Source organism: Vipera ursinii (assembly GCF_947247035.1).
Source record: "Vipera ursinii genome assembly, chromosome: 3".
NCBI lineage: Eukaryota > Metazoa > Chordata > Lepidosauria > Squamata > Viperidae > Vipera > Vipera ursinii.
Genome location: NC_139516.1, coordinates 49,978,161 through 49,990,868, shown reverse-complemented (window position 1 = coordinate 49,990,868; position 12,708 = coordinate 49,978,161). Strand labels below are relative to the sequence as shown.

Here is a 12,708-nt window from a genome sequence, read left to right as displayed (position 1 = left end):
GCTGCATAAGGATTTCCCCTATTGCAAGCTTACTCTGGGAACAGTTGGAGCTACTTTTGATCACACAGAGGACAGACTTTAAGCTAAAGTGGCGATGATTGCGAATAATCTTTATGAATGCAAATTGTTTTTAGGTTACTACTTAGGTGGCTCAAAATGTAATTCAAATACAGTTTAACTGAGAGCCAGTTTGGTTTAGGTGTTGGACTAGAAACTGGGAGGTATATGTTCTAGTGCTCCCTTAGACCCAGAAACCGGGAGACGGTGTGTTCTTGTACTCCCTTAGGCCCAGAAACAGGGAGACGGTGTGTTGTATTGCTCCCTTAGGCCCAAAAACCGGGAGACGGTGTGTTCTAGTGCTCCATTAGGCCCAGAAGCTAACTGGGTGATTTTGGGTCAGACATTATCAGTACAATTCACCTCACCGGGTTGTTTTTGTAGAGAAAATAAAAACAGGGAGTATTAAGTGCACCACCTTGATATGTATAAATAAAGATGGGATGTAATATCTAATAATTGTATTAGTGGTTTTGCACTTTTTCTGCTTGATTGGTTATATATGCTGCCTGAAATGAAGAGGTAATGAAAGATAACGTTTGCATATCCAAGGGAGGTACATTACCTAGTACATCAGCTTTTCTCCCCTTACTAATTTGGTTATATATTTTAAACTTGTTCAATGGCCTCATTTCTCCTTAATGTTTGTTTGCATATAGGACAAGACCAGGACTGGTCAGTCATTGCTGCTGTGCAATGCCGACTGGACAGAGAAGGGGCTACCAAGCTGGTGTCTGACCTTATCATGAACACCAAAAATGAAAAGATTTTTCAGGAGAGCATTCGCCTGGCTATTCGACTGCTTGATGGTGGCAACACAGAGATACAGGTATTGTGTCTTTTTCCATTATGGTTCTGGTGCATTGTAAATTCAGAATAACTTCTAATGCCATTCCCTAAGTGTGGGATACAGTGGCTTATCCAACATTTAATCAAATGTTTTTATTGTATCCTTCAAAAATTTAATTGCATAATTCATTTTCCCAAACCACATTTGCTCCCTCTGCTGGCTTCTTTAGGCCTTGCTAGGACAAATTCAACATTTTCTATTTCATCCTCTTTTATTTTGGAAAAGAAAGCGTGTCCTGCTGATAATATCTGTTGGATCTATTATAAACATATACATGTTTTTAAAGGATAATAAAGTACTTTTTCTATTCCATAATGAATCACCTTCTAAGATTTGAAATCAGCTTTTTCTGAGGAAATATGATGAGACATAATATTATTTATATGCTAAATTTTACAGTGAGGACTAGACCACCAAATATTAATTCAACGTGGTTGTAGTACCAGGAGGAATACATGTTCTGTTGCTATTCAAAGAGACAATTCATCATAATGTGAATTGTGACCTGCATATCTGCATCCTGAGTATAAATCGGTGTCCTGTAGTTACTTCCTGGTTGATAATATGCCAGCAATAGGATGTTACCTTACAAATGTAATCTCTGTGGCAGAGGTCTTAGCTAGAATAGAGTAGAAATGCTTGGGTGAAACATGCTTTCATTGTGTTTGTGGAATATTGACAACATATGCCTTGGTGGAGCAGTGGGCTAATGCCTCCTTAAGTAACATCAGCTGCCTGCAATTAGTGCAGGTTCGCATCCCACCAGGCTCAAGGTTGACTCAGCCTTCCCTCCTTCCGAGGTAGGTAAAATGAGGACCCAGATTGTTGGGGGCAATTAAGCTGACTTTGTAATAATGCCGCTTGGGGTGTGTGTGAAAGCCCTAATAAGCAGGCATATACATAGAATGAAGGCTACTGCTAAGCTTGTAAGCCGCCCTGAGTCTTCGGAGAAGGGCGGGATATAAATGGAATTAAAATAAAAAAAAATTAAATTAAAATAAATATGCCAAAAATGACTGGCACTACCCTTTTCATTACTAGGGAATGCTGCACTTAGCACAGTTGGCAACTTAGTCTGCACATTTTCTAGCTTACTAAAATAATTACCTGAAAGCCTCAATTTACTGAAGCCTTGATGTTAACATTAGTGTGGAGCTTAACAATTATGGGCCCACTTGGTGATGATCTGAGAAAAAGTGGAGAATTACCAGTATCAAATGCCCTCCTAATGTTTAAAATTGTGAAATCAACACATTTGGATGTACCCGTTGGGAAAATATAACCATTGCACCTGCTTTTGCTCTTTTGCCTCTCTCTGAAGAAATCATTCTATAACTTGATGACCAGTGATAAGAAGTCAGAAAAGTTCTTCAAAGTTGTTCATGACCGGATGAAGAAGGCACAGCAAGAAGTTAAGTCCACCGTGACAGTGAATATGAGTGATATTGGCAATAAGCCCCGAGAAGACAAGGATTCTCCTGATCACAATAGCAAAGGTATGTGAGAAGTAGGCGTGTTTGATCTGACAGTCTGGCTAGAGAAGTCTTAAGTCTGTCTGAATCTGTAAGTATCTCTGAGAATTGCTTAGCCCCATTAATCCTTGGATTTCAAAATTGGAGAGCAATAACAACCTCTTAAGTAGTATCTGCCCTGAATAGTCTCTTTTCCATTTTTTATTGATAGTGTTTTTCTTTTAGGTATTCAGAAAATGTAAGATCTACTTGGACGTTGCTAGTTTAGCATCTTTAGTTCCTGAAAACCAAATCATAGCTTGCTTGAAAGACTGTATTAGTAGTATAGGCTGACAATAACATCTAATTATTGTGTGTGTGGATAACCGCTAGTATAATTATTGTCAGCCTTGATACACTTTGAGTTCGATTTCCCAGTGCCTATTAGGGTTTGGATAATGAATAAATACATCTTTTTTTTTATTGAAAAGTTTTAACACACAATTTTTCTTTAAACCCCCCCCTCCCCCTCCCTTCTCCCTCCCCCCCTACCTCTCCCCCCTCCCCCCCTCCCCCCCCGACTTCCCAGAGCTAAATACAAGGTATATATAAAAAAACAATCATAAACAATCATATACTAACAACTATAAACTCTAAAATCCATCACTCTCTAGCTTATATAGGATAAAACAAGCCTTAATAATATTAAATATATATATAAAAAAAAACTAAAAGAAAAAAAGAAGAAAAAAGAAGGAAGACTTATTCAAATGCTACATAAAACTTCTTAACCCTATACTTATTCTGGATAAACTCAATCCATTGAATAAATACATCTTGTATCTCTGCATTACATAGTTTAATGTTTTCTGAAGTGTCAGAGGAATGTTTTGTTTCTTGTTGACACAATTTAAAGAGGCCTGCTTTCTTACAGGAAGAAGAATAAAGAGGGATGCATGCTGATAGGGCTTCCTCTAAAGAGTTGGGCAGGATACATCTTGGTTTAGCATTTTTAGATAAATATAGCAGACTGTATGCTGGCAAATGATCAGAGTTCTTGTTTGCAGGAAGAGTAACAACTTTTATGTTGCCTAATGCACCATCATCCCGTTATGCAATGGGTGTAGACTTCCATTCAGCCCATGATGCAAGAGACAGAAATCAGAATAATGAAATGAGTATGTCAGTCTTGATCATGGAGCCAATTCTTCGCTTCCTGCAGCTGCTGTGTGAAAACCACAACCGGGATCTCCAGGTAGGTGTTCTGCAGAGGAAAGGGTGCTTTACATCATGGTTAGGTAATTTTGGTAACCGCAGTGATTTGATAACTTCAGCAGGCGTGCTAATTACCAGTTGATTAATTGGAGCAGTAAGTAATGCAAGCAGTCTTCACTTAATGACCCTAATTAGGACTGGCAACTCTGTCGTTAAGTGAAGTGGTAGTTGAACAAAGTGGTAGATAAGCAAAATATGTGCTGCACCACTTAGCAACAGCAGCCCTGGCAGTCCATTGTGTTTAAGTGAATTGTCCACCGTTGTTAAGAAAGATATCACAGGACTGTGACTTATGACCTTCTGCTGGCTTCCCTATTAATTTTGCTTGTCAGAAGCTGGCTGGGAAGACTGCAAATGGTGATTACATGATCATGAGATGCTGCAGTGGTCGTAAATGTGCAGTGGTTGCCTAGCGCCCAACTTGTGATTACATCACCCCAAGGATGTTGCAATAGTTGTAAGACTGTCATAAATGGAAACAGTCACTAAACAAATTGCCATTAAGCGAAGACCACCTATATCTTCTTCATGGAAGGAGTATCCATGCAATAGGTTAGAATCTTTGCAATGCTTAGGAAAGGAAGGGATCCCATCATTCATAGTGTATCTATCACACTAGGCTCCCTCCTTCTTGCTAGAGATCTTCTCTCTCTTCCCACTTTAAAAATGCCTATTTACAATACAATTCTTTCAGCAGTCCCGAGAAGGTTCTACACCCTTTGCACTATTTAGGTGACCATGAAGGCACAGATAAACCTCCAAGTGGCCTTCAAGAGCTCTCAGAAAGAGTGCTAAAAACCAGATGACTGCAAGGAATATAAATCCTTCCATCCTCCATCATTCAGTCAGAACTGAAAAAGCTTCTTGGCTGAGATGCGAAATGTCTTCAAGGAAAAATGAATAAAGTCCAGTTGCCTCTTGAAAAAGCACCTTTGGGACAACCATGACCTGGATGACTGAGAATCTCCATAGTAACGTTTTACTTTATATCTTACAGAACTTTCTCCGCTGCCAGAATAATAAAACCAACTACAATTTGGTGTGTGAAACACTGCAATTTCTGGATATTATGTGCGGTAGCACTACAGGACGTCTGGGTTTACTGGGGCTCTATATTAATGAGGACAATGTTGCCCTTATTACTCAGACTTTGGAGACACTGACAGAATATTGCCAAGGACCCTGCCACGAGAACCAGGTATTGTGATCCTACTTGTGGATAAAATACATTGAATCTTTATGAAACAAATTAATTGTCCAGGAGGGGAGTGAACTGGCTTTGATTTCTTGCTCAAGATGCTGGACAAGACATTAATGTTTTCAGTCATTTCTGACCATCTGGAGTGGGGATTTTGAGGCAGTAATGAGTTGCAAGCCATTTGGATAACTCCATATATCAATCCACAGAGCTGCATTGTGACCCATGAGTCCAATGGCATCGATATAATCACAGCCCTGATCCTCAGTGACATCAGTCCGCTCTGCAAATATAGAATGGATTTGGTTCTTCAGCTGAAGGTAAATGGGGCAACAAGAAATAGATTTATGGGGTGGGAAAGGATGTAGGACATAGCAAGGAATACGTCTATGTATACTGTAATCATGGGATTAGATAGAACTAGCTTTTTATGTCAAGCATGGAGATAGTTGTTTCACTTTTTATTTACTTATTTATCGATACCCTTTATCCAGGTATAAATTAGAAGCAGGCTGTGAGTGTGAAGAGGAGATAAAATATTTAATGCAAACACATAAGAAAGACCATTCTACTGTATAATGCAGAATTATTTCCTTAGATTGGTAATGACGTTCAGCCCTGATACTCCTTTTTAACAGGAGAGACTATGCATTTAACCAAGGACCACAGACAGGTAGTCCTTGACTTAATAGCCGTTTGTTTACAGTAGTGATCATTCAAAGTTACAACGGCACTGAAAAAAGCGACCTATGACTATTTTTCACATGGCCATTACAACACCCCCGTGGTCATGTGATCAAAATTCAGACTTGATAACTGGCCTCTGTTTATCATGGCTGCAGTGTTCTGGGGTCATGTGATCACCTTTGGTGACTTTCTGACAAGCAAGGTCAATGGGGAAGCCAGATTCACTTAACAACTGTCTTACCAACCTAACAACTGCAGTGGTTCTTCTAACAACTGTGGTGAGAAAGATCATAAAGCGGGCCAAAACTCACTTAGCAATGGTTTTGCTTGCCAATGGCAATTTGGGGCTCAGTTGTGCTTGTAAGTTGAGGATTACCTGTACGGTACAGGCTCTATCATTGAAGTATGCTGTAAAGGCTACTGTAGGAATTTTGTCTAGACTTGACCTTTGGGTACTGATTCAGAATTTGTACTACAAATTACCTTAATAAAAGAAAATTACCCGTCCTCCTAAAATACAGTAAGGATGAACAATCTGGCTCCTTCCAGGCATGTTGGACTTGAAGTTCCAACAATCTCAGCCACCATGACCAATGGCAAGAGATTATGGTACTGATTCAGAATTTGTACTACAAATTACCTTAATTACCTTAAAAGAAGGGTGATTTTTTTTAAAAAAACTGAATAGGTTACAGTGGATTATTTCAGTATCCACGTGCTTTCAATACATGTCTGCTGTCTTTTTATCAGGATAATGCCTCCAAACTTTTGCTAGGCCTGATGGAGAGCAGGCATGACAGTGAGAATGCTGAGCGGATTCTCATCAGCCTCCGTCCCCAGGAATTGGTAAGGAAGATAAGGGGGTTAAGAATTTTAGTATTCACTGTTTTGCAATTTTTTTTTTAAAAAAGAAGGTACCTGGAGTTCATTGAAGACTCTTGAAAAAGTTAAAAATCAATAGGAATATAATTCCTTAGCAGCATTTCATATTTCTTTGTGTACAATGTTGTTAACAATTTTTGGACTTCTTAGAGCTGCATGGTTGCTATTAATTGTTTGGTTAAAGATAGCATCTAAAAATTGAAATGGGGGCAATTTTTCACTCTTGGAGATATCTATTATACCAGACTGAAGTAAAGCTTCTTGTTGTATTTCAATATCGATCTTCATTGTGATAGATAGGTTTCTCATTGACAACTTTTTAAATCATAATGTCAGTCTTTTTTTTTCCCCATTGACAAATTCAGTTGAAAAATCTAAGAGATTTAGCAACCATGCTGTTTCAGCTAATTCAAGAGTAAGGGTGTTAAAAGTAGTTGGGATGCTAAAAAAATCCATCATAGGTGACTATATATTTTATGCTGTCTATTAATATCTGCTTTAAAATATTTCTTATCTCAAAAATTGTATACTATTATCCATATTTTGAAGGAGTATATGAAATGTGAACATTTGGAAAATAATCATATACTATGAGAAAAATTCACATATGAAAAATATGGATGTTATTTCTTTATTTTTACAAAATCAGAATATTATGTAATTATGAGAAAACAGATTAATGATTAAATAATACATGTCAAGCTGCATGAATCATATATGGACTGATTTATACATCCCTGGTTAGTAGTTAAAAAATACTAATAGTGCTACCTTAAGATCTTCCAAGTATTTGGAAATGTTCAGTAAGGATCAGAATGGTATATAAATGATTAGTTTGGAAAACATGAATTTGTCAGCTCTAAAAAGGAAAGGGCAACCATATGGATGCAATAAGGAATTGGCTAATGCATTAATTCTACCATAAGACTTTTGCAAGTTCTAATCAAGCCTAATTTCTGTCATCTGAAATTTTTAGTATTTTTAAAAGAGAATTTTTTTTTATTTAGAATGAACTGAAATCATATAATATTAAATCCTATAGTAAATTGTAGGTCAGTGCTTATATGGCAACTTTACCATACATTGTTATACCTTGTTTATATGAAGTCACTACAGTACAGTCCTCTCTTCACCCAGTTTTGACTTTCTGTACCTTATTTTGCAGGTTGATGTCATTAAAACAGCTTACCTTGAAGAAGAAGAATGTGAAAACTCTGAGGTCTCTCCTCGGGAAGTTGGACACAACATCTATATTTTGGCTTTACAGGTGTCATATATTTATTTATTGCTTAATATAAATCCGTCTCTCTCTTGTTGTGCTGTAAGTATTTTGGTATGATAAATTAGAAAGGGGTCTTTCTCCCACATTTATTACACTGAATAGCTTGGACAGATTAATTAATTTTTTAATTAAAGCCATCATAGGAAAATTTTAGCTTCATTTGCAATTTGGCTACTAGCACTTCAATCTCGATCAATAGATATGTTTTAATTTAATTTTCTTTAGAAGGAAAAGGGTTGGGAGTCCTTGTTTTCCTTCAGTTCCCTCAAGTGATTGATCATTAAGTGTTGAGTATATAACCCTTCCTAAATACTTACTCATATTATGACAGATTTTTTGGATAGTTTTGTGTGATTACATTATGTTCTGTTACATTTGAATCTTATCTAATAATCCTAATTATTCAACAAAGAACAGTGATGTAACTTATTCAGGTAGATGTAGTTGTCACAGCATAGAAAAAAAAATGAAAAGCAACTGGGACATTTATTTGTTTATATAAACTCCAAGTACAACTCATTCCACAGTGAGAACTACCCAGGGAAAATCGTTATCCTATTGTAATTATCATGCCTAAACCATCCTTAGAATCCAATGGAAGGTTAACAATTAAATTGGACATGGTTTAAATGAACAGACCATACAACTTGAGCGGACCGTGTTTTAGGTAGAGAATTTTAAATTGACATAGTCGATTGCATTGTAATGTAGAAGGTTTGGAAATTTAAGTTTTAATTCAAGGAAGTTTTAATCATCTAAAAAAATAGAGACAACGATCAAACTCTCATACCATTGTTAATTTGCACATGTTGTTTGTCTTTATATTTTAGCTTTCTCGACACAACAAGCATCTTCAGCATCTCTTGAAGCCTGTGAAACGGATCCAGGAGGAAGAGGAAGAAGGGATCTCTTCTATGGTATATGAATGGCTTGAATGTTCCCATTAAAAAGGAAAATGCCTAGGAAATACTATTTGGACGGTGTGTCCATCCCTGTGAGAAACACTCTGTTGGCATTCCCCCATATTTGGAGAGGATGGAAGTCCAGCTGTTTCAATCATTTTAACTAATTGTTTTTTGATGATGGAATCAAAGACACCAATCAATTGAGATACTTATGGTTACAGTACATTCATAAACATGCTATGCTGGAGAGCAAAGACTATTACTATCATAATGTTTGCAAATAGTCCTTCTGTGAGAAAATAGAAAGATAATTTTTTGAGATTAAAAGTGCCCACTCTTTGGAACAGCATTCCCCCAAAGATCAGGATGGTGCCCTCTCTCCCTGGGTTCCAGAGAGCTTTGAAAACCTGGATTTGGTGTCAGGCCTGGGTTTGATGTTTATTATTTGTTTCAGGCTCCTGTTTTGTTGATTTTCTTGTTTGGTTTCATTTTAGTTATTTATAATTTAAGTTTGGGCCATCTGTCTGATTTTATGTTTTTAGATGTTTTTGTTTCTTTCCAGTTTGTACACTCCTTAGATTCCACCAGAGTTAGTCAGCCAATAAATTTAAAGATACTTTAACATCTTCAAATAACATCAGTCTATCCCAGTTACTTAGGAAGCACTCAAAAAGTGGATAAAAATATCAAATCCACTCTAAACATATGGTTGACTGACCACTCATCATCATCATCATCATCATCGTCATCGCAGAATGAGTTGTATATTGAAGAAAAAGACAGTATAGAAAAAGAAGTAGGGACTTTGGGAAATAGGGCTGTGAAGCTTAGATAATATTCAGTTTTACTATAGTGATGTTAAAAGATTGTATCATTTATCGAGCTAGATGACAATTTGTAATACTTTTTAATGCTTACTTGTTTCTATGGTTTTGCTATTTCATATAATGTGATGTATTTGTATCTGTTAGAGGTCTACTTTTTTTAACAGGTAGAGATTAGCTCAATTATGAGAATAAGACAGGAAGGACATTGTATGAAATAGGTTATGAATTCTACAATTAGCAACAGAGGCAAATAATAACATAATACAATAAAATTGCACTTGCAATTTAGGGGAAAGAAGAGGTGAGAGGAGAATTGGTTCTATCTCTCCAGTGGTTGGAGGAAAGTGGACAGGCAAAGCAGTTCTGAAAACCTAGCCTCAAATCTAAAAACATTAATTTTCTTGAAGTGTCCAATCTGGCTTCATCTCTTACTTCTATTATAGTGCAGTATAATATTAAAAAGATACACTAGATAAAATTCTCCCTTCTATGAATATTTTGGAATTATTGTTAGTTTAGTTTAGTTTAGTTTTATTTAATTTGTATACCGCCCTTCTCCTTGGTAGGGACTCAGGGCGGTTCACAGGGCATATATAAAAAAGACAATACAAAAATTAAAAAAGATTAAACCCATGCCCAGTTAAAACAGTAATACAAATTTAAAACAGCAATTAAAACCCATAATCCCCCGTCAGGCCAGACCAGCTATTTCAAACAGGTGGGTCTTCAGGCCACGACGGAAAGTTCGGAGGTCTGATGCCATCCGGAGCTCCACCGGCAGTTGGTTCCATAATGCCGGAGCGCCCACAGAGAAGGCCCTCCCCCTGGGGGCCACCAGTCGGCATTCCCTGACTGGCGGCACCCTGAGGAGGCCCTCTCTGTGGGAACGCACAGGGCGGAGGGGAGTTGATGCCGGCAGCAGGTGGTCCCTGAGGTATCCCGGACCCATGCCATGTAAGGACTTAAAGATCGTAACCAAAACCTTGAACCTCACCCGAAAGACAACTGGTAATCAATGCAGCTCGCGGAGCAAAGGTGTAACATGGGAGTACCGGGAAACTCCCAAGACAACTCTCGCGGCCGCATTCTGTACCAGTTGGAGCCTCCGAGTGGTCTTCAAGGGAAGCCCCATGTAGAGAGCATTACAGTAGTCAAGGCGAGAGGTCACGAGCGCATGAGTGACCGTACACAGGGCACTGTAAAGTCTGGATCTTAGAGTCAAAGGATATTATTTATTTATTTTATTTATTTTAATTCCATTTATATCCCACCCTTCTCCGAAGTCTCAGGGCGGCTTACAAGCTTAGCAGTAGCCTTCATTCTATGTATATGCCTGCTTATTAGGGCTTTCACACACACCCCATTATTATTATATTATATTATTATATTATATTATTATATTATATTATTATATTATATTATATTATATTATATTATATTATATTATATTATATTATATTATATTATATTATATTATATTATATTATATTATATTATATTATATTATATTATATTATATTATATTATATTATATTATATTATATTATATTATATTATATTATTATATTATATTATATTATATTATATTATATTATATTATTATATTAGTTAAGAGAAAGGGTGAAAGTTGAATGTTATTGGTTCTGAATCAACCGTTTATAGAGTTTATAGTTTATAGAGACTACTGGATCATTTAGAGCAATCTTTATTAGTGATTAGTGGGGCTGATGTTGACCGTATAATTTACTTTGACTTGCCTCTTAAGTATTGGCAATTTTCCTTTCTAACAAGAAAAATGGATTCTTTCTCTATGTGAAAGCAACCATGATCTTGGTTTCATTTCTTTCTCTTACAACAATGCCATATTATTGGCTACAGTGAACACGCAGGTCTGTGATGAATTCTTCCTGTATATTTCCATGGTCACCAGTATTTAAGTAAGGGCAATCTTTCATGAAAAGCCCTTGTTTATACTATGAGTGAAGTCATATTATAGTGACTCCATATGGATGCTATGTTGTACGAAATTAGAAGAACTACAAGATTCTATATTGATGGCTTTGCTGAATACCTTTACATTCTTCTATCACTTTCATGGGGCAGAACACTTTCCTGCTTCTTTGGATATTACTTCATGTAGAAACATCCTTATAATTAAACTAACTCACCCTTTATCTTCAGAGATAGAAAATCAATTGCTTTGTGTTCAGTCTGTTGTTCACATAGCTTAGGTCCATGACCATGATCGCTATTCATTGTAAATCCATTTCTTTTGGGATTCATGATTTATAATTTACAGATTATTACTCTTTGGCTTTAATTACTGTGACAAATTGAAGAGCTGTCTCCCACAGGAAGCACAAGCTCTGTTTGCTCTATATTAACTATATTTTTCTCCAGTCTTTCCCCAAAGCCTTTCATTTTTAGTAAATATGAGAAAATGTACTGTTAATTATAATTGAATACAATTCTCTTGGGGTTTTTAAATTGATTTCTGAGTTAATATAAATTATAAATATAAATTATTTTTCCTTCGCTTTCTTGCAGCTTATTTTGCACAATAAGCAACTGACCCAGATGCTGAAATCAACAACTCCTGTCCAAGAGGAAGAGGAAGATCCATTAGCTTATTATGAGAAACACACATCCCAGATAGAGGTGATAAATTATATCTATATCTATATCTATATCTATATCTATCTATATCTATCTATATCTATATAAATATATATCTATATAACTATATCTATATATCTCTATCTCTATCTATCATATCTCTCTATCTATCATCTCTCTCTCTCTCTCTCTCTCTCTCTCTCTCTCTCTCTCTCTCTCTCTCTCTCTCTCTCTCTCTCTCTCTCTCTCGCTTTTTTAATGTCTAGAAGCCTGATTTCCTTTTCAGATTATTGAAATTATATACAATACCGGCTACCGTTTTCTAATAACAAATAGCTGGTTGACTTATCGGAGTTTAACAAGCAGGTTTTCTGTAGCCATTCTGTCCACCATTTGCTTGGCTCTTGTAATATCACAGAATATAAATGGCAGTATAGAATTAAAGAGAACTACTGTTCACAGAGATGTTGTGAACATATATGTAGGAATTCTAAATTCTGCATTTGTTAGTGGCTGAGAGCTGTATTATGTTTTCATACCAGGTACAGGATATTAATTTTAATATTGTAATTCCCATTAAGTGAAGAAATTGACTCCAACCTGAGTAGGTCCTATTATATTAATATTTTTTGCAAGAATACTTATATCTTTTCATTGCTTATAAAGTTCTCACTTCTT

At 36.3% G+C, this 12,708-nt stretch overlaps 1 protein-coding gene across 2 annotated transcripts in view; it reads left to right on the top strand.

The window, feature by feature from the left end:
- The window catches only part of ITPR3 (inositol 1,4,5-trisphosphate receptor type 3), a 119,689-nt gene that overhangs the window by 92,538 nt on the left and 14,443 nt on the right, over nucleotides 1-12,708 (top strand). For both annotated transcript variants that reach the window (XM_083360433.1, XM_083360434.1), the window contains 9 exons: nucleotides 717-886; nucleotides 2,229-2,403; nucleotides 3,426-3,613; nucleotides 4,631-4,831; nucleotides 5,041-5,151; nucleotides 6,269-6,364; nucleotides 7,566-7,667; nucleotides 8,513-8,599; nucleotides 11,962-12,072. In XM_083360433.1, the coding sequence (XP_083216559.1) occupies nucleotides 717-886; nucleotides 2,229-2,403; nucleotides 3,426-3,613; nucleotides 4,631-4,831; nucleotides 5,041-5,151; nucleotides 6,269-6,364; nucleotides 7,566-7,667; nucleotides 8,513-8,599; nucleotides 11,962-12,072 (1,241 nt within the window). The remainder of the gene's footprint in view (nucleotides 1-716; nucleotides 887-2,228; nucleotides 2,404-3,425; nucleotides 3,614-4,630; nucleotides 4,832-5,040; nucleotides 5,152-6,268; nucleotides 6,365-7,565; nucleotides 7,668-8,512; nucleotides 8,600-11,961; nucleotides 12,073-12,708) is intronic.